This window comes from Thalassophryne amazonica, chromosome 16, assembly GCF_902500255.1.
Source record: "Thalassophryne amazonica chromosome 16, fThaAma1.1, whole genome shotgun sequence".
In the NCBI taxonomy this organism is placed as follows: Eukaryota; Metazoa; Chordata; class Actinopteri; order Batrachoidiformes; family Batrachoididae; genus Thalassophryne; species Thalassophryne amazonica.
The window spans coordinates 91,384,437-91,406,579 of record NC_047118.1 but is presented as its reverse complement, the minus strand read 5'-3'; the positions used below and the strand labels follow the sequence as shown (position 1 = coordinate 91,406,579).

Below are 22,143 nucleotides of genomic sequence, written 5' to 3'. Positions count from 1 at the left end.
TTGGACTATTATTTCATGCAGTTGTTCACAAAGTGGTGATCATCACCCCATCTTTGCTTGTGAACGGCTGAGACCTTTGGGGATGCTCCTTTTATACCCAATCATGAGTGTCCTCAGTTCCGAAATGCTTATTGAGTGTTATTAGAAGGAAAGGTGATGTAAACACAGTGGTAAACATACCACGACCCAGCTTTTTTGAAACGTGTTGCAGGCATCCATTTCAAAATGAGCAAATACGAGTATTTACACAAAAGTTTATCAGTTTGAACATTAAATATCTTGTCTTTGTGGTGTATTCAATTGAATATAGGTTGAAGAGGATTTGAAATCATTGTATTCTGTTTTTATTTACATTTTACACAACGTCCCAACTTCACTGGAACTGGGGTTGTACAAGCTTGTAAGTGGACCTGATGTAGTTATTGAATTCAAATCAAACCAAGACTTGGATCAATTGAAATGAAAGTTTTAATATTAAAAATGGGCCACTTTGTACTGGGAAAATGGGCCCCAAGGTCAAAAAGGTTGAGAACCCTTGACCTAGACTACAGGGGGATGTCCTTGGTACTACAAACAAAGATATCACAAAGAAAATGATTTTCAATATGACACCATGACACTAAAATTGGGAAAAATATTAAAGTGAAATTGGACTCACCATTAGCAAGGAGACCTTTGCAGAACTTGTTGAAGGAAGGCAGGGAGAACAAGGGATGTACGTGTCCGACTTCTTCATCAGCACAGAGATTTCCTGAGCCCAGGTCAGTAGCATGCCTCCTGAACACAAGTAAACAAGGGCTATCCTGAGACAAAACCTGCACTGTTAAGCCCAACCTTAAACCTGCGCAAAGGTCTTAACGAGTGAAGGGCCTTTCACACTGCATGGGCTCAGGGCCTTAAATGCATTGCAGCTTGCGCTGAAACCATTATTAAACTTGGGATTTTGATGCAACGCTCTGCCGGGAGCGCACATTGCTGCTTGTTGTCAGGCCACCGCAGTCAAAGTTCAACCCAATCCAACTTTCCCAGCTGTGTGCTGTGACGTAACTTCATGCTGTCCTTCTTCTTCTTCGTCTTTCGGCTGTTCCCGTTAGGGGTCGCCACAGCAGATCAATCGTTTCCATCTCACCCTGTCCTCTGTATCTTCCTCTGTCACACCACCACCTGCATGTCCTCTCTCAGCACATCCATGAACCTCCTCTTGGCCTCCCTCTTCCTCCTGCCTGGTGGCTCCATCCTCAGCATCCTTCACCCTATATACCCTGGGTCCCTCCTCTGCACATGTCCAAACCATCTCAATCTCGCCTCTCTGACTCTGTCTCCAAACCGTCCCCCCTGAGCTGTCCCTCTGATATGTTCATTCTTAATCTTGTCCATTCTTGTCACTCCCAAAGAGAATCTCAACATCTTCAGCTCTGCCCCCTCCAGCTCTGCATCCTGTCTTTTTGTTACTGCCACTGTCTCTAAAACCATACAACAGAGCTGGTCTCACTACTGTCTTGTAAACTTTCTTCTTCACTCTTGCTGTATTCTTGGTCACAAATCACTCCTGCCACCTTTCTCCACCCACTCCACCCTGCCCTGCACTCTCTTCTTCACCTCTCTACCACACTCTCCATTACTTTGAACAGTTGACCCCAAATATTTAAAACTCATCTACTTTCACCACTTCTACTCCTTGTAACTGCACTATTCCACTGGGCTCCCTCTCATTCACACACATGTACTCAGTCTTGCTTCTACTGACTTTCAGTCCCCTTCTCTCCAAAGCATATCTCCACCTCTCCAGACTAGACTCAACTTCGTCTCTACTCTCACTACAGATCACAATGTCATCTGCAAACATCATAGTCCATGTGGACTCCTGTCTGATCTCATCCGTCAACCTGTCCATCACCACTGCAAACAAGAAGGACTCACAGCTGATCCTTGGTGTAATCCCACCTCCACCTTGAATGAGTCTGTCATTCCGACTTGCGCATCTCACCGCTGTCACACTATTCTTGTACATGTCCCTGCCACTACCCTAACATACTTCTCTGCCACTCCAGACTTCCTCATACAATACCACAACTCTTCTCTTGGCACCCTATCATAAGCTTTTTCTAAGTCCACAAACACACAATGTAACTCTTTCTGTCCTCCTCTGTACTTTTTCCAACAGTATTCTCATAGCAAACATTGCATCTGTAGTGCTCTTTCTCAGCATGAAACCATATTGTTGCTCACAGATCTTCACCTGTTTTCTAAGCCTAGCTTCTACTACTCTTTCCCATAACTTCATGCTGTGGCTGACCAGCTTTATGCCTCTGTAGTTACTGCAGCCTGCACATCACCCTTGTTCTTGAAAATAGGAACCAGCACACTTCGTCTCCACTCCTCAGGCATGCTCTCACTTCAAGATTTTATTAAACAATCTGGTTAGAAACTCTACTGCCATCTCTCCTAGACATTTCCATGCCTCCACTGGAATGGCATCTGGACCAACTGCCTTTCCACTCTTCATCCTCTTCATAGCAGCCCTCACTTCTTCCTTGCTAATCTCTGTACTTCCTGATTTACTCTCGCCACATCATCCAGCCTTTTCTCTCGCTCATTTTCTTTATTCATCAACTCTTCAAAATATTCCCTCCACCTTCTCAGCACACACTCCTCACTTGTCCAGCACATTACCATGCATCTTTTACCACCCTAACCTGCTGCACATCCTTTCCAGCTCTGTCCCTTTGTCTGGCCAATCGGTACAAGTCCTTTTCTCCTTCCTTACTATTCAACTTCTTGTACAGCTCGCAATATGCCTTCTCCTTTGCTTTTGCCACTTCTCTTTTCGCCTTATGCCGCATCTCCTTGTACTCTTGTCTACTTTCTTCATCTCTCCGACTATCCTAAAACTTTTTCACCAACCTCTTTCTCCTTATGCTTTCCTGGACCGCTTCATTCCACCACCAAGTCTTCTTGTCTTCCTTCCACTGTCCAGATGTCACACCCAGTACTGTCCTAGCTGTCTCCCTCACCATCTGCAGTACTTTTCCAGTTGTCCAAAATTGCTTCCCCTCCAACTAGTGCTTCTCTCACCTGCTCGCTAAATTTCACACACAAGTCTTCCTCCTTCAGCTTCCACTCTGATCCTTTGTTGAGCTCTCACTCTTCTTTACCTCTAAAGTCATCCTACAAACAACCATCCTATGCTGTCTAGTGACACTCTCTCCTGCTACCACCTTACAGTCTGTGATTACTTTTAGCTTGCATCTCCTATAAAGAATGTAGTCCACCTGTGTGCACCTTTGTCCACTTTTATATGTTACCCTGTGCTCCTCCCTTTTCTTAAAGTAGGTATTCACCACAGCCATTTCCATCCTTTTTGCAAAATCAACTACCATCTGTCCTTCCCGATTCCTATCCTTGATACCATATCTACCCATTACTTCATCACCTCTGTTCCCTTCACCAACATGCCCATTGAAGTCTGCTCCTATCACCACTCTTTCATGCTTGGGCACACTCTCCACCACCTCATCTAACACACTCCAGAAATCTTCTTTCTCCTTCATCTCACAACCTACCTGTGGGGCATATGCACTGGATATTCATCATCACCCCTTCAATTTCCAACTTCACACTCATCACCCTGTCAGACACTCGCTTAACCTCCAACACACTTTTAACATACTCTTCCTTTAAAATGACCCCAACACCATTTCTCTTCCTGTCCTCACCATGGTACAACAACTTGTACCCACCGCCGATGCTCCTGCTCTTACTTCCCTTCCACTTGGTCTCTTGCACACACAATATGTCTACCTTTCTCCTCTCCATCATATCAGCCAGCTCTCTCCCTTTACCAGTCATACTACCAACATTCAAAGTCCCCACTCTCATTTCCACCCTTCTAGTTTTCTTCTTCTCCCGCTGTTCTTGGCAACGTTTTCCTCCTCTTTTTCGTCGTCTTCGCCCAGCAGTAGCCCAATTTCCACCGGCACCCTGTTGGGCAATAGCATCGGTGGCGGACGTTGTTAACCCGGGCCGCGACTGATCCGGTATGGGAATTCGATTCTGAGTCTGCATAGTTCGGCTGGCTTGTTTTACGCCGGATGCCCTTCCTGACGCAACCCTACTCATTTATCCGGACTTGGGACCGGCACTCAGAATGTACTGGCTGCACACCCCATGTGGCTGAGTTAGCTTTGCGCTGTCCAAAAAAAAGAAAAAAAATGATTGTCCCCGTCTATATATATATACACTCAACAAAAATATAAACGCAACACTTTTGGTTTTGCTCCCATTTTGTATGAGATGAACTCAAAGATCAAACTTTTTCCACATATACAATATCACCATTTCCCTCAAATATTTTTCACAAACCAGTCTAAATCTGTGATAGTGAGCACTTCTCCTTTGCTGAGATAATCCATCCCACCTCACAGGTGTGCCATATCAAGATGCTGATTAGACACCATGATTAGTGCACAGGTGTGCCTTAGACTGCCCACAATAAAAGGCCACTCTGAAAGGTGCAGTTTTATCACACAGCACAATGCCACAGATGTCGCAAGATTTGAGGGAGCGTGCAATTGGCATGCTGACAGCAGGAATGTCAACCAGAGCTGTTGCTCGTGTATTGAATGTTCATTTCAATCTATCTTTGTTAGTTGGCTATGTACCACAGGCTTTTGGCCTCGGACAGTGGACTCATCTCTGTGCTTGTTCTGTTAGACCTCAGTGCTGCTTTTGATACTGTTGACCATAAAATTTTATTACAGAGATTAGAGCATGCCATAGGTATTAAAGGCACTGCGCTGCGGTGGTTTGAATCATATTTGTCTAATAGATTACAATTTGTTCATGTAAATGGGGAATCTTCTTCACAGACTAAAGTTAATTATGGAGTTCCACAAGGTTCTGTGCTAGGACCAATTTTATTCACTTTATACATGCTTCCCTTAGGCAGTATTATTAGACGGTATTGCTTAAATTTCATTGTTGGGCAGATGATACCCAGCTTTATCTATCCATGAAGCCAGAGGACACACACCAATTAGCTAAACTGCAGGATTGTCTTACAGACATAAAGACATGGATGACCTCTAATTTCCTGCTTTTAAACTCAGATAAAACTGAAGTTATTGTACTTGGCCCCACAAATCTTAGAAACATGGTGTCTAACCAGATCCTTACTCTGGATGGCATTACCCTGACCTCTAGTAATACTGTGAGAAATCTTGGAGTCATTTTTGATCAGGATATGTCATTCAAAGCGCATATTAAACAAATATGTAGGACTGCTTTTTTGCATTTACGCAATATCTCTAAAATCAGAAAGGTCTTGTCTCAGAGTGATGCTGAAAAACTAATTCATGCATTTATTTCCTCTAGGCTGGACTATTGTAATTCATTATTATCAGGTTGTCCTAAAAGTTCCCTAAAAAGCCTTCAGTTAATTCAAAATGCTGCAGCTAGAGTACTGACGGGGACTAGAAGGAGAGAGCATATCTCACCCATATTGGCCTCTCTTCATTGGCTTCCTGTTAATTCTAGAATAGAATTTAAAATTCTTCTTCTTACTTATAAGGTTTTGAATAATCAGGTCCCATCTTATCTTAGGGACCTCGTAGTACCATATCACCCCAATAGAGCGCTTCGCTCTCAGACTGCAGGCTTACTTGTAGTTCCTAGGGTTTGTAAGAGTAGAATGGGAGGCAGAGCCTTCAGCTTTCAGGCTCCTCTCCTGTGGAACCAGCTCCCAATTCAGATCAGGGAGACAGACACCCTCTCTACTTTTAAGATTAGGCTTAAAACTTTCCTTTTTGCTAAAGCTTATAGTTAGGGCTGGATCAGGTGACCCTGAACCATCCCTTAGTTATGCTGCTATAGACGTAGACTGCTGGGGGGTTCCCATGATGCACTGTTTCTTTCTCTTTTTGCTCTGTATGCACCACTCTGCATTTAATCATTAGTGATCGATCTCTGCTCCCCTCCAGCATGTCTTTTCCTGGTTCTCTCCCTCAGCCCCAACCAGTCCCCAGAAGACTGCCCCTCCCTGAGCCTGGTTCTGCTGGAGGTTTCTTCCTGTTAAAAGGGAGTTTTTCCTTCCCACTGTAGCCAAGTGCTTGCTCACAGGGGGTCGTTTTGACCATTGGGGTTTTACATAATTATTGTATGGCCTTGCCTTACAATATAAAGCGCCTTGGGGCAACTGTTTGTTGTGATTTGGCGCTATATAAAAAAAATTGATTGATTGAATTGATTTCTCTACCATAAGCCGTCTCCAAAGGCGTTTCAGAGAATTTGGCAGTACATCCGACCAGCCTCACAACCGCAGACCACGTGTAACCACACCAGCCCAGGACCTCCACATCCAGCATGTTCACCTCCAAGATCGTCTGAGACCAGCCACTCGGACAGCTGCTGAAACAATCGGTTTGCATAACCAAAGAATTTCTGCACAAACTGTCAGAAACCGTCTCAAGGAAGCTCATCTGCATGCTCGTCGTCCTCATCGGGGTCTCGACCTGACTCCAGTTCGTCGTCGTAACCGCCTTGAGTGGGCAAATGCTCACATTCGCTGGCGTTTGGCACGTTGGAGAGGTGTTCTCTTCACTTATGAATCCCGGTTCACACTGTCCAGGGCAGATGGCAGACAGCGTGTGTGGCATCGTGTGGGTTAATGTCAATGTTGTGGATCGAGTGGCCCATGGTGGCGGTGGGGTTATGGTATGGGCAGGCGTCTGTTATGAACAAAGAACACAGGTGCATTTAGTTGGCTATGTACCCACAGGCTTTTAAGGTGGCAGTAATTAAACCATTACTTAAAAAGCCATCACTTGACCCAGCTATCTTAGCTAATTATAGGCCAATCTCCAACCTTCCTTTTCTCTCAAAAATTCTTGAAAGGGTAGTTGTAAAACAGCTAACTGATCATCTGCAGAGGAATGGTCTATTTGAAGAGTTTTCAGTCAGGTTTTAGAATTCATCATAGTACAGAAACAGCATTAGTGAAGGTTACAAATGATCTTCTTATGGCCTCGGACAGTGGACTCATCTCTGTGCTTGTTCTGTTAGACCTCAGTGCTGCTTTTGATACTGTTGACCATAAAATTTTATTACAGAGATTAGAGCATGCCATAGGTATTAAAGGCACTGCGCTGCGGTGGTTTGAATCATATTTGTCTAATAGATTACAATTTGTTCATGTAAATGGGGAATCTTCTTCACAGACTAAAGTTAATTATGGAGTTCCACAAGGTTCTGTGCTAGGACCAATTTTATTCACTTTATACATGCTTCCCTTAGGCAGTATTATTAGACGGTATTGCTTAAATTTTCATTGTTACGCAGATGATACCCAGCTTTATCTATCCATGAAGCCAGAGGACACACACCAATTAGCTAAACTGCAGGATTGTCTTACAGACATAAAGACATGGATGACCTCTAATTTCCTGCTTTTACATTCAGATAAAACTGAAGTTATTGTACTTGGCCCCACAAATCTTAGAAACATGGTGTCTAACCAGATCCTTACTCTGGATGGCATTACCCTGAGCTCTAGTAATACTGTGAGAAATCTTGGAGTCATTTTTGATCAGGATATGTCATTCAAAGCGCATATTAAACAAATATGTAGGACTGCTTTTTGCATTTACGCAATATCTCTAAAATCAGAAAGGTCTTGTCTCAGAGTGATGCTGAAAAACTAATTCATGCATTTATTTCCTCTAGGCTGGACTATTGTAATTCATTATTATCAGGTTGTCCTAAAAGTTCCCTAAAAAGCCTTCAGTTAATTCAAAATGCTGCAGCTAGAGTACTGACGGGGACTAGAAGGAGAGAGCATATCTCACCCATATTGGCCTCTCTTCATTGGCTTCCTGTTAATTCTAGAATAGAATTTAAAATTCTTCTTCTTACTTATAAGGTTTTGAATAATCAGGTCCCATCTTATCTTAGGGACCTCGTAGTACCATATCACCCCAATAGAGCGCTTCGCTCTCAGACTGCAGGCTTACTTGTAGTTGCTAGGGTTTGTAAGAGTAGAATGGGAGGCAGAGCCTTCAGCTTTCAGGCTCCTCTCCTGTGGAACCAGCTCCCAATTCAGATCAGGGAGACAGACACCCTCTCTACTTTTAAGATTAGGCTTAAAACTTTCCTTTTTGCTAAAGCTTATAGTTAGGGCTGGATCAGGTGACCCTGAACCATCCCTTAGTTATGCTGCTATAGATGTAGACTGCTGGGGGGTTCCCATGATGCACTGTTTCTTTCTCTTTTTGCTCTGTATGCACCACTCTGCATTTAATCATTAGTGATCAATCTCTGCTCCCCTCCACAGCATGTCTTTTTCCTGGTTCTCTCCCTCAGCCCCAACCAGTCCCAGCAGAAGACTGCCCCTCCCTGAGCCTGGTTCTGCTGGAGGTTTCTTCCTGTTAAAAGGGAGTTTTTCCTTCCCACTGTAGCCAAGTGCTTGCTCACAGGGGGTCGTTTTGACCGTTTGGGTTTTACATAATTATTGTATGGCCTTGCCTTACAATATAAAGCGCCTTGCGGCAACTGTTTGTTGTGATTTGGCGCTATATAAAAAAGTTGATTGATTGATTGATTGATCTGATGTATTTTATTCCCCTCACTCTGAGCATTAACAGGTGCATTTACGGAAAACTTTTCACTCGGCAATTCTTGGTATTTTTCAGTGTGTGACGCACTTATAAGCAAAACAGAAACATCCCAGTGACTGACAGAGACAGAAGGACATAAAGCTGCTGTGTCCAAAAACAAAGCTGCCGTCTGAATGTGATGGCTCGGATTTACAGAGGAGATGACACGCTTCACCCCGAAACTCTGAGCTTTTTCAGAGTGTCGGATTTTGGAGCCTAAAGTGTGGTGAGGCGCTGTTTGTGTGGACGCTGGTTTACTGAAGCTGATGTGGACGTGGGGACACCTGACACTGTTTTTAACAGACCGTCTGGACAAAGATGGATTTGTTACATTGGAAAAAGTCAGAACACATTATTTCTAAGAGTTGTGCCACAATTGAGAAAGAGGCAGAGCTGCAGCCGCGGTGATCTCACACGCGCGTGTGCTTCTTTGATCGCGTGAAGTTTACATTTGGAAATGAATCCACAACACGACAGTGAGTCTGTCATGTTCCCCTTTTGTCTTTTTTCGCTAGATTTCTTCTTTTTTTTTTTACTGTGAGAGTGTAAATTTAGAGCTGTGTACGTGTGCTGTGAAGCTCACTGTGTGTGTGTGTGTGTGTGTGTGTGTGTGTGTGTGTGTGTGTGTGTGTGTGTGTGTGTGTGTGTGTGTGTGTGTGTGTGTGTGTGTGTGTGTGTGTGTGCGCGCGACGCTCGTTTCCCCCGGCAGCAGGTGTATTTTTTTTTTAGATTTTACTGATAACACTCATAATTAATGGTGCCCAAACTGATCCTGGAGCAGAGATGGTTACTGACAGGCTGCATTTATGACCACAGGTGATCATCAACCTTCTTGGAGCCACAGATTTTACCGTCACTATATCAAAATGAACCATTATCACTTAATCACGAGTCGGCAAAATACGACGTCACACTTATGTCAACTCTGGAATTAATCTGTGCCTCAGTTCTTAACGTTAGCAGCTACATTCCATTGAAGCGCACGCTGGGACGCTTGTAGTAGCGGCGTCACTTGTCAGAAACATTCGAGTACTCAACAGTACTTTGGAAGTCTCTGTAGCTGATTGTTGCAAATGCTGTGTACTTTGAAACTGGTCACGGAAGTGCACAAAGTAATCCAGGTGGATCATCAGATGGTCACTAACAGACTAAACCTAAACTGTTTTGATTTTGGTGTGACATATCCTTTAATCAATGACGACTAGAAAGACAAAGAGGATTCATTGTGTCACAGAGATGACTGCGATGAACAGCGCTACGGGAGCCACAATCTATTGTTCAGAGAATAACGAGCAGAAGAGCAGTACAGGAGCCGTGTTCTTCAATCATAAAGAGTCAAACATCAGGAACAGGGTTACTGGAGCTGTATTCTTTCTCAAAGGGACAAACGGCTGGGACAGTGGCACGGGAGCTGCGTTGTTTTGTAATGGTAAAAACATCCGGATCAGCGCTGTGGGACCTGCAGTAGTTGGATGGCTACTTTTAGCATTTTTATAAGGCTGATGCTCAAGCCAGGATCAGACATCTCCAATACCCAGGTTCTGGTGAGTTGCCGGTGTCGCAGACCGAACGGTCCGCCCCTAAAAACTGGTCCGCCCTGCCTCCACTGTGCCTGTGTCATTTTGGAGCTCAGCAGCTCGTCTGACTCACTTCACCCAAAGCGATCAAAGGAATTAATGTGATAATTAACCATCAGCTGACAAAGTAAAACTTCTTAAACCATTCTAAAGTCAGTTTTAAGCAGAAATGAGGCGATAATCAATGACGCTTTGAAATGACGGAGGCACAGTGAACGCAGCAGCTCGTCGTGGCTGTGGCGCTCTGATCGCTTCCTCTGTCTTTTATGATGAAATAATGCTGAACTTATGTGGAAATGATTGTTGTACTAAAGCATCAGGTATCTACCACTGAGGCAGATGATGACTGGAGCAGAAACAAGGTGATAATCAGTGAACCGTGGATAATGACGCATGGCCAGTGAAGACAGGGGGGACCGAGTTTTAGGAGGAACCGTTCAGTCGAGGACTTCTTTACAGTGAATTCCAGTGTTTGTCAGGAAGTGCTCCTGCACTGTTCACTTGGTGCTGGGTCAGGTTGTGCCTGTGCCAGTGAGACAAACAGGGCTCTCAGTTGGCAAGAGAAAAATGGCTCTGCACCATCATGCTATGATTTCAGCACTATCGTGCAGATTTTCAAATTTCAGTCATTCCCTCTCTGTTTTCCTGTGCAGTTATTAATGCTTTTAGCATCACTCAGAGTTCTGGAGCCTTCCTGGAGCATACATGCGGCATACAGACACACTTGCATGTGAACGCAGCCTGTGAGGAAGATTTTCCTCAAACGGCACACTGATAAATCCGCGGTGTACTCTGTTGACGAATAGATCAAAACTCTGATCAAATCCGATGAGAATCAGCCTGACGAAGGCATTTTATTTATTTATTTTTTAGAATAGTTAAACTTGATTCAGTTACAGTACACCGCCTCTCTTCATCTGAGAGGTGGAGAGCAGCCTCAGAGCTGTGTGTTTCTAAAAAAAATACACAAACACACTGCTTCACTTTAAATGCTCATGAGTCTGTTTCAGATGATCAGCGTGAACCTGCTTTCTCCTAAAAGCTGTTATTTTACTCAGTGTGCCGTTTAGCAAAGTTGTAGCTTCTGCTGTCACATTGATTAGCTCTTACACCAGTTATACGCATGTTCCACATTGTCCTCTCAGTTTTTTGTAGGACTGTTACAGCGCCACATACAGACCTGGCCTATATACTACAGTACATGGTCTGAAAATATTTCTTGAAATGGTGCTGTGTTTATGTAATCACTTTTTGACAGTGACACAGAAAACAATCGTGTCTGTTTCTATGTGGAAGAGAAAAGAAACTGGGCTACAGATGCAGAAAAGATCCACCGTGTCACTGACTGGAGACTTGTACATGTGCTTTAAAGCAAGCTACCTCGCAGCCAGACGTGTGGCGCAACGTAAGGAGTTCACCACAGCGGAGGAACTTGTTGGACCTGCCACTGTGGACGTGCTGTGAGATGACAGGAGCGGCTGCTGTCCGTCCAGCTCTCAAACCACACTGAGTCATCGTATTGTTGACATGGCATCAGACAAATTGTCTAATTCTTCAGCAGTTTATAAGACAAAATTTCCAACTGCACTTTATCTAAACTTGACAGTTTATTATTTTGAATGTGTTTATTTTATTACCTCAGAATTTCTCTTAGTATCTAAATCAAAATGTTTTTGTACTTCTTAACTTTTGTTAATAAGCTTGAGCATTTATATCTGTTCTTGATGCAACTTGATCTGTTATAATTTCCCACCTCTTCAGTTGTTGTATATGCAGGTTTAATTACACAATATACAAGAAATGTCTGAGATGATCATAATGTATCATATTTATTTTACAGCCCCAATTACAATGAAGTTGGGACGTTGTGTAAAATGTAAATAAAACAGAATACAATGATTTGCAAATCCTCTTCAACCTATATTCAATTGAATATACCACAAAGACAAGATATTTAATGTTCAAACTGATAAACTTTATTGTTTTTGTGCAAATATTTGCTCATTTTGAAATGGATGCCTGCAACACGTTTCAAAAAAGCTGGGACAGTGGTATGTTTACCACTGTGTTACATCACCTTTCCTTCTAACAACACTCAAGCGTTTGGGAACTGAGGACACTAATTGTTGAAGCTTTGTAGGTGGAATTCTTTCCCATTCTTGCTTGATGTATGACTTCAGTTGTTCAACAGTCCGGGGTCTCCGTTGTCGTATTTTGCGCTTCATAATGCGCCACACATTTTCAATGGGTGACAGGTCTGGACTGCAAGCAGACCAGTCTAGTACCCGCACTCTTACTACGAAGCCACGCTGTTGTAACACGTGCAGAATGTGGCTTGGCATTGTCTTGCTGAAATAAGCAGGGACGTCCTTGAAAAAGACGTTGCTTGGATGGCAGCATGTGTTGCTCCAAAACCTGGATGTACCTTTCAGCATTGATGGTGCCATCACAGATGTGTAAGTTGTCCATGCCATGGGCACTAACACACCCCCAGACCATCACAGATGCTGGCTCTTGAACTTTGTGCTGGTAACAATCTGGATGGTCTTTTTTCTCTTTTGTCCAGAGGACACGACGTCCATGATTTCCAAAAACAATTTGAAATGTGGACTCATCAGACCACAGCACACTTTTCCACTTTGTGTCTGTCCATTTCAAATGACCTCGGGTCCAGAGAAGGCAGCGGTGTTTCTGGATGTTGTTGATGTATGACTTTCACTTTGCATGGTAGAGTTTTAACTTGCACTTGTAGATGTAGCGACGAACTGTGTTAACTGACAATGGTTTTCTGAAGTGTTCCTGAGCCCACGCGGTAAGATCCTTTACACAATGATGTCGGTTTTTAATGCAGTGCCGCCTGAGGGATCAAAGGTCACAGGCATTCAATGTCGGTTTCGGCCTTGCCGCTAACATGTAGAAAGTTCTCCAGATTCTCTGAATCTTCTGATTATATTATGTACTGTAAATGATGGAATCCCTAAATTCCTTGCAACTGAATGTTGAGAAACATTTTTCTTAAACTGTTGGACTATTATTTCATGCAGTTGTTCACAAAGTGGTGATCATCACCCCATCTTTGCTTGTGAACGGCTGAGACCTTTGGGGATGCTCCTTTTATACCCAATCATGAGTGTCCTCAGTTCCGAAATGCTTATTGAGTGTTATTAGAAGGAAAGGTGATGTAACACAGTGGTAAACATACCACTGACCCAGCTTTTTTGAAACGTGTTGCAGGCATCCATTTCAAAATGAGCAAATACGAGTATTTACACAAAAGTTTATCAGTTTGAACATTAAATATCTTGTCTTTGTGGTGTATTCAATTGAATATAGGTTGAAGAGGATTTGAAAATCATTGTATTCTGTTTTTATTTACATTTTACACAACGTCCCAACTTCACTGGAACTGGGGTTGTACAAGCTTGTAAGTGGACCTGATGTAGTTATTGAATTCAAATCAAACCAAGACTTGGATCAATTGAAATGAAAGTTTTAATATTAAAAATGGGCCACTTTGTACTGGGAAAATTGGGCCCCAAGGTCAAAAAGGTTGAGAACCCTTGACCTAGACTACAGGGGGATGTCCTTGGTACTACAAACAAAGATACTCACAAAGAAAATGATTTTCAATATGACACCATGACACTAAAATTGGGAAAAATATTAAAGTGAAATTGGACTCACCATTAGCAAGGAGACCTTTGCAGAACTTGTTGAAGGAAGGCAGGGAGAACAAAGGGATGTACGTGTCCGACTTCTTCATCAGCACAGAGATTTCCTGAGCCCAGGTCAGTAGCAGCCTCCTGAACACAAGTAAACAAGGGCTATCCTGAGACAAACCTGCACTGTTAAGCCCAACCTTAAACCTGCGCAAAGGTCTTAACGAGTGAAGGGCCTTTCACACTGCATGGGCTCAGGGCCTTAAATGCATTGCAGCTTGCGCTGAAACCATTATTAAACTTGGGATTTTGATGCAACGCTCTGCCGGGAGCGCACATTGCTGCTTGTTGTCAGGCCACCGCAGTCAAAGTTCAACCCAATCCAACTTTCCCAGCTGTGTGCTGTGACGTAACTTCATGCTGTCCTTCTTCTTCTTCGTCTTTCGGCTGTTCCCGTTAGGGGTCGCCACAGCAGATCAATCGTTTCCATCTCACCCTGTCCTCTGTATCTTCCTCTGTCACACCAACCACCTGCATGTCCTCTCTCAGCACATCCATGAACCTCCTCTTTGGCCTCCCTCTTCTCCTCCTGCCTGGTGGCTCCATCCTCAGCATCCTTCACCCTATATACCCTGGGTCCCTCCTCTGCACATGTCCAAACCATCTCAATCTCGCCTCTCTGACTCTGTCTCCAAACCGTCCCCCCTGAGCTGTCCCTCTGATATGTTCATTCTTAATCTTGTCCATTCTTGTCACTCCCAAAGAGAATCTCAACATCTTCAGCTCTGCCACCTCCAGCTCTGCATCCTGTCTTTTTGTTACTGCCACTGTCTCTAAACCATACAACATAGCTGGTCTCACTACTGTCTTGTAAACTTTCTTCTTCACTCTTGCTGATATTCTTTGGTCACAAATCACTCCTGCCACCTTTCTCCACCCACTCCACCCTGCCTGCACTCTCTTCTTCACCTCTCTACCACACTCTCCATTACTTTGAACAGTTGACCCCAAATATTTAAACTCATCTACTTTCACCACTTCTACTCCTTGTAACTGCACTATTCCACTGGGCTCCCTCTCATTCACACACATGTACTCAGTCTTGCTTCTACTGACTTTCATTCCCCTTCTCTCCAAAGCATATCTCCACCTCTCCAGACTAGACTCAACTTCGTCTCTACTCTCACTACAGATCACAATGTCATCTGCAAACATCATAGTCCATGTGGACTCCTGTCTGATCTCATCCGTCAACCTGTCCATCACCACTGCAAACAAGAAAGGACTCACAGCTGATCCTTGGTGTAATCCCACCTCCACCTTGAATGAGTCTGTCATTCCGACTGCGCATCTCACCGCTGTCACACTATTCTTGTACATGTCCTGCACTACCCTAACATACTTCTCTGCCACTCCAGACTTCCTCATACAATACCACAACTCTTCTCTTGGCACCCTATCATAAGCTTTTTCTAAGTCCACAAACACACAATGTAACTCTTTCTGTCCTCCTCTGTACTTTTCCAACAGTATTCTCATAGCAAACATTGCATCTGTAGTGCTCTTTCTCAGCATGAAACCATATTGTTGCTCACAGATCTTCACCTGTTTTCTAAGCCTAGCTTCTACTACTCTTTCCCATAACTTCATGCTGTGGCTGACCAGCTTTATGCCTCTGTAGTTACTGCAGCTCTGCACATCACCCTTGTTCTTGAAAATAGGAACCAGCACACTTCGTCTCCACTCCTCAGGCATGCTCTCACTTCAAAGATTTTATTAAACAATCTGGTTAGAAACTCTACTGCCATCTCTCCTAGACATTTCCATGCCTCCACTGGAATGGCATCTGGACCAACTGCCTTTCCACTCTTCATCCTCTTCATAGCAGCCCTCACTTCTTCCTTGCTAATCTCTTGTACTTCCTGATTTACTCTCGCCACATCATCCAGCCTTTTCTCTCGCTCATTTTCTTTATTCATCAACTCTTCAAAATATTCCCTCCACCTTCTCAGCACACACTCCTCACTTGTCAGCACATTACCATGTGCATCTTTTACCACCCTAACCTGCTGCACATCCTTTCCAGCTCTGTCCCTTTGTCTGGCCAATCGGTACAAGTCCTTTTCTCCTTCCTTACTATTCAACTTCTTGTACAGCTCGCAATATGCCTTCTCCTTTGCTTTTGCCACTTCTCTTTTCACCTTACGCCGCATCTCCTTGTACTCCTGTCTACTTTCTTCATCTCTCCGACTATCCCAAAACTTTTTCGCCAACCTCTTTCTCCTTATGCTTTCCTGGACCTCTTCATTCCACCACCAAGTCTTCTTGTCTTCCTTCCACTGTCCAGATGTCATACCCAGTACTGCCCTAGCTGTCTCCCTCACCACATCTGCAGTACTTTTCCAGTTGTCCAAAATTGCTTCCCCTCCAACTAGTGCTTCTCTCACCTGCTCGCTAAATTTCACACACAAGTCTTCCTCCTTCAGCTTCCACCATCTGATCCTTTGTTGAGCTCTCACTCTTCTTTACCTCTAAAGTCATCCTACAAACAACCATCCTATGCTGTCTAGTGACACTCTCTCCTGCTACCACCTTACAGTCTGTGATTACTTTTAGCTTGCATCTCCTATAAAGAATGTAGTCCACCTGTGTGCACCTTTGTCCACTTTTATATGTTACCCTGTGCTCCTCCCTTTTCTTAAAGTAGGTATTCACCACAGCCATTTCCATCCTTTTTGCAAAATCAACTACCATCTGTCCTTCCCGATTCCTATCCTTGATACCATATCTACCCATTACTTCATCACCTCTGTTCCCTTCACCAACATGCCCATTGAAGTCTGCTCCTATCACCACTCTTTCATGCTTGGGCACACTCTCCACCACCTCATCTAACACACTCCAGAAATCTTCTTTCTCCTTCATCTCACAACCTACCTGTGGGGCATATGCACTGATGATATTCATCATCACCCCTTCAATTTCCAACTTCACACTCATCACCCTGTCAGACACTCGCTTAACCTCCAACACACTTTTAACATACTCTTCCTTTAAAATGACCCCAACACCATTTCTCTTCCTGTCCTCACCATGGTACAACAACTTGTACCCACCGCCGATGCTCCTGCTCTTACTTCCCTTCCACTTGGTCTCTTGCACACACAATATGTCTACCTTTCTCCTCTCCATCATATCAGCCAGCTCTCTCCCTTTACCAGTCATACTACCAACATTCAAAGTCCCCACTCTCATTTCCACCCTTCTAGTTTTCTTCTTCTCCCGCTGTTCTTGGCAACGTTTTCCTCCTCTTTTTCGTCGTCTTCGCCCAGCAGTAGCCCAATTTCCACCGGCACCCTGTTGGGCAATAGCATCGGTGGCGGACGTTGTTAACCCGGGCCGCGACTGATCCGGTATGGGAATTCGATTCTGAGTCTGCATAGTTCGGCTGGCTTGTTTTACGCCGGATGCCCTTCCTGACGCAACCCTACTCATTTATCCGGACTTGGGACCGGCACTCAGAATGTACTGGCTGCACACCCCATGTGGCTGAGTTAGCTTTGCGCTGTCCAAAAAAAAGAAAAAAAATGATTGTCCCCGTCTATATATATATATACACTCAACAAAAATATAAACGCAACACTTTTGGTTTTGCTCCCATTTTGTATGAGATGAACTCAAAGATCAAACTTTTTCCACATATACAATATCACCATTTCCCTCAAATATTTTTCACAAACCAGTCTAAATCTGTGATAGTGAGCACTTCTCCTTTGCTGAGATAATCCATCCCACCTCACAGGTGTGCCATATCAAGATGCTGATTAGACACCATGATTAGTGCACAGGTGTGCCTTAGACTGCCCACAATAAAAGGCCACTCTGAAAGGTGCAGTTTTATCACACAGCACAATGCCACAGATGTCGCAAGATTTGAGGGAGCGTGCAATTGGCATGCTGACAGCAGGAATGTCAACCAGAGCTGTTGCTCGTGTATTGAATGTTCATTTCAATCTATCTTTGTTAGTTGGCTATGTACCACAGGCTTTTGGCCTCGGACAGTGGACTCATCTCTGTGCTTGTTCTGTTAGACCTCAGTGCTGCTTTTGATACTGTTGACCATAAAATTTTATTACAGAGATTAGAGCATGCCATAGGTATTAAAGGCACTGCGCTGCGGTGGTTTGAATCATATTTGTCTAATAGATTACAATTTGTTCATGTAAATGGGGAATCTTCTTCACAGACTAAAGTTAATTATGGAGTTCCACAAGGTTCTGTGCTAGGACCAATTTTATTCACTTTATACATGCTTCCCTTAGGCAGTATTATTAGACGGTATTGCTTAAATTTTCATTGTTGGGCAGATGATACCCAGCTTTATCTATCCATGAAGCCAGAGGACACACACCAATTAGCTAAACTGCAGGATTGTCTTACAGACATAAAGACATGGATGACCTCTAATTTCCTGCTTTTAAACTCAGATAAAACTGAAGTTATTGTACTTGGCCCCACAAATCTTAGAAACATGGTGTCTAACCAGATCCTTACTCTGGATGGCATTACCCTGACCTCTAGTAATACTGTGAGAAATCTTGGAGTCATTTTTGATCAGGATATGTCATTCAAAGCGCATATTAAACAAATATGTAGGACTGCTTTTTTGCATTTACGCAATATCTCTAAAATCAGAAAGGTCTTGTCTCAGAGTGATGCTGAAAAACTAATTCATGCATTTATTTCCTCTAGGCTGGACTATTGTAATTCATTATTATCAGGTTGTCCTAAAAGTTCCCTAAAAAGCCTTCAGTTAATTCAAAATGCTGCAGCTAGAGTACTGACGGGGACTAGAAGGAGAGAGCATATCTCACCCATATTGGCCTCTCTTCATTGGCTTCCTGTTAATTCTAGAATAGAATTTAAAATTCTTCTTCTTACTTATAAGGTTTTGAATAATCAGGTCCCATCTTATCTTAGGGACCTCGTAGTACCATATCACCCCAATAGAGCGCTTCGCTCTCAGACTGCAGGCTTACTTGTAGTTCCTAGGGTTTGTAAGAGTAGAATGGGAGGCAGAGCCTTCAGCTTTCAGGCTCCTCTCCTGTGGAACCAGCTCCCAATTCAGATCAGGGAGACAGACACCCTCTCTACTTTTAAGATTAGGCTTAAAACTTTCCTTTTTGCTAAAGCTTATAGTTAGGGCTGGATCAGGTGACCCTGAACCATCCCTTAGTTATGCTGCTATAGACGTAGACTGCTGGGGGGTTCCCATGATGCACTGTTTCTTTCTCTTTTTGCTCTGTATGCACCAATCTGCATTTAATCATTAGTGATCGATCTCTGCTCCCCTCCACAGCATGTCTTTTTCCTGGTTCTCTCCCTCAGCCCCAACCAGTCCCAGCAGAAGACTGCCCCTCCCTGAGCCTGGTTCTGCTGGAGGTTTCTTCCTGTTAAAAGGGAGTTTTTCCTTCCCACTGTAGCCAAGTGCTTGCTCACAGGGGGTCGTTTTGACCATTGGGGTTTTACATAATTATTGTATGGCCTTGCCTTACAATATAAAGCGCCTTGGGGCAACTGTTTGTTGTGATTTGGCGCTATATAAAAAAAATTGATTGATTGAATTGATTTCTCTACCATAAGCCGTCTCCAAAGGCGTTTCAGAGAATTTGGCAGTACATCCGACCAGCCTCACAACCGCAGACCACGTGTAACCACACCAGCCCAGGACCTCCACATCCAGCATGTTCACCTCCAAGATCGTCTGAGACCAGCCACTCGGACAGCTGCTGAAACAATCGGTTTGCATAACCAAAGAATTTCTGCACAAACTGTCAGAAACCGTCTCAAGGAAGCTCATCTGCATGCTCGTCGTCCTCATCGGGGTCTCGACCTGACTCCAGTTCGTCGTCGTAACCGCCTTGAGTGGGCAAATGCTCACATTCGCTGGCGTTTGGCACGTTGGAGAGGTGTTCTCTTCACTTATGAATCCCGGTTCACACTGTCCAGGGCAGATGGCAGACAGCGTGTGTGGCATCGTGTGGGTTAATGTCAATGTTGTGGATCGAGTGGCCCATGGTGGCGGTGGGGTTATGGTATGGGCAGGCGTCTGTTATGAACAAAGAACACAGGTGCATTTTATTGATGGCATTTTGAATGCACAGAGATACCGTGACGAGATCCTGAGGCCCATTGTTGTGCCATACATCCAAGAACATCACCTCATGTTGCAGCAGGATAATGCACGGCCCCATGTTGCAAGAATCTGTACACAATTCTTGGAAGCTGAAAATGTCCCAGTTCTTGCATGGCCGGCATACTCACCGGACATGTCTCCCATTGAGCATGTTTGGGATGCTCTGGACCGGCGTATACGACAACGTGTACCAGTTCCTGCCAATATCCAGCAACTTCGCACAGCCATTGAAGAGGAGTGGACCAACATTACACGGGCCAAAATTGACAACCTGATAAACTCTATGCGAAGGAGATGTGTTGCACTGCATGAGGCAAATGGTGGTCACACCAGATACTGACTGGTATCCCCCCCCCCCAATAAAACAAAACTGCACCTTTCAGAGTGGCCTTTTATTGTGGACAGTCTAAGGCACACCTGTGCACTAATCATGGTGTCTAATCAGCATCTTGATATGGCACACCTGTGAGGTGGGATGGATTATCTCAGCAAAGGAGAAGTGCTCACTATCACAGATTTAGACTAGTTTGTGAACAATATTTGAGGGAAATGGTGATATTGTGTATGTGGAAAAAGTTTTAGATCTTTGAGTTCATCTCATACAAAATGGGAGCAAAACCAAAAGTGTTGCGTTTATATTTTTGTTGAATGTATTATTTGGGTAAAAATAAACAGAAATCATTTCAACTAATTATATGAGTTTACTTCCGACATGATGGGCACACAGTAAAATTTATTTCCCCCCACAGAAGAGTGTCTTAATCACTCGATACGGTTGCAGAGACCATGCCAAATATGTGGCACGAATGTAACTCGTAGTGTACCGGTCTGTTATATTTAAAACCCATGTTCCTAAACTGCTAATTTATTCAATTAATAAAACCCCAGTTGTGTTGTTTGAATAAACAATAAAGTAGCAGGCAACAATTATTTCCTTTATGTTTGTTTCCCGCTCAAGTCCTAATATAGCTGCCAAAAAGAGCACTCTGTGGCTTTCCAGTGAGCCCATCCAAAAAAAAAAAAAAGTATATAATGACATCTCAATGATGGATTTTAATGGTCTGTATATTCATATCTTACAGTCTATGGCACCCTGCTAGGAAATGTAAAAATTGACCCTCATGTTCTTGTCCTCTAGTGGGAGGATGTGACAAGGCTCACATCCTTAAATAGGTGGCTGGCAAAGTTCTGTAGAGAACAGGGATGAAGTTCTATGGAGGGACAGTTATTAAGCTGTGTGTGAAATCCACAGGTTTAGTGATAGGGCAGACAGGGAGGGACTTCTTTTATATTGAGACTGTGTCCTGTACCCAGCAGCACACTCAAAGTAGAATTTTTTTTTTTTAAGGAGGTTCATGTTATACAAATGTCGTGCCCATTAACAGTTCAGCTGACAGAAGCGGTCATATACTCCAGCTGATCCCCACCTGGACCACTCTTGGCACATGCCAATTGCTTATGCAAACCTAAACTGAGACATGTGACTCACATTAAGGCAAAATCACTTCCTAGTTCAAATGCAGCATCTGCCGAGTCTAGTAAGCGTCTCAGTCTGGGCTTCATTACCACAAGGTCGCCGTTACCATCACTGACTAATCAGCTAATAGTGGGACACAGTTTAGATCTGATAGACTTGTCTGAAACTGCAGTGAAACCAAATGTACAACTGTCTTTAGATGAAGCTTGCCCCCCCCCCACATGGTCATGTTGGCCGTAATACAAATACGTGATGTCACGTCTGACTTGGTGATTCATGCTGATAAGATCCTAGTTGGTAAGATTAATGTCCATGTTGGTAAGCCCTGCAGAAGGGTTGGGTTTGCATCAGTGCATGCCGGGATCGAGTCGCTGCAGTGGCAACGCGCTGGATTTAGACCCTGCTCGTAATATTGCCATTTCTGATACTGACACAGCTTCTCATACAGACCCAGGATCAGATCACCTCCGGGTTCAGTATGAAGGGTTGTTATCCTGTCCAATGAAACGGATACCTGCATGTCAGCGACACATTTGCACCTCAACCATGACTGATCTTAGTGCCAGGTGACCCAATCATCTTTTGT

General features: G+C 43.8%; 1 protein-coding gene across 1 annotated transcript in view; it reads right to left on the bottom strand.

Annotated features, from left to right (window-relative positions):
- Positions 1-540: 540 nt before the first annotated feature.
- Positions 541-22,143, bottom strand: part of LOC117528785 (serine/threonine-protein kinase SMG1-like) — a 163,229-nt gene continuing 141,626 nt past the window's right edge. Inside the window, exons 16-18 of the mRNA XM_034191410.1 lie at positions 13,910-14,028; positions 659-777; positions 541-567 (exon numbers count right to left, since the gene is read on the bottom strand). Coding sequence (XP_034047301.1) covers positions 541-567; positions 659-777; positions 13,910-14,028 — 265 coding nt within the window. The remainder of the gene's footprint in view (positions 568-658; positions 778-13,909; positions 14,029-22,143) is intronic.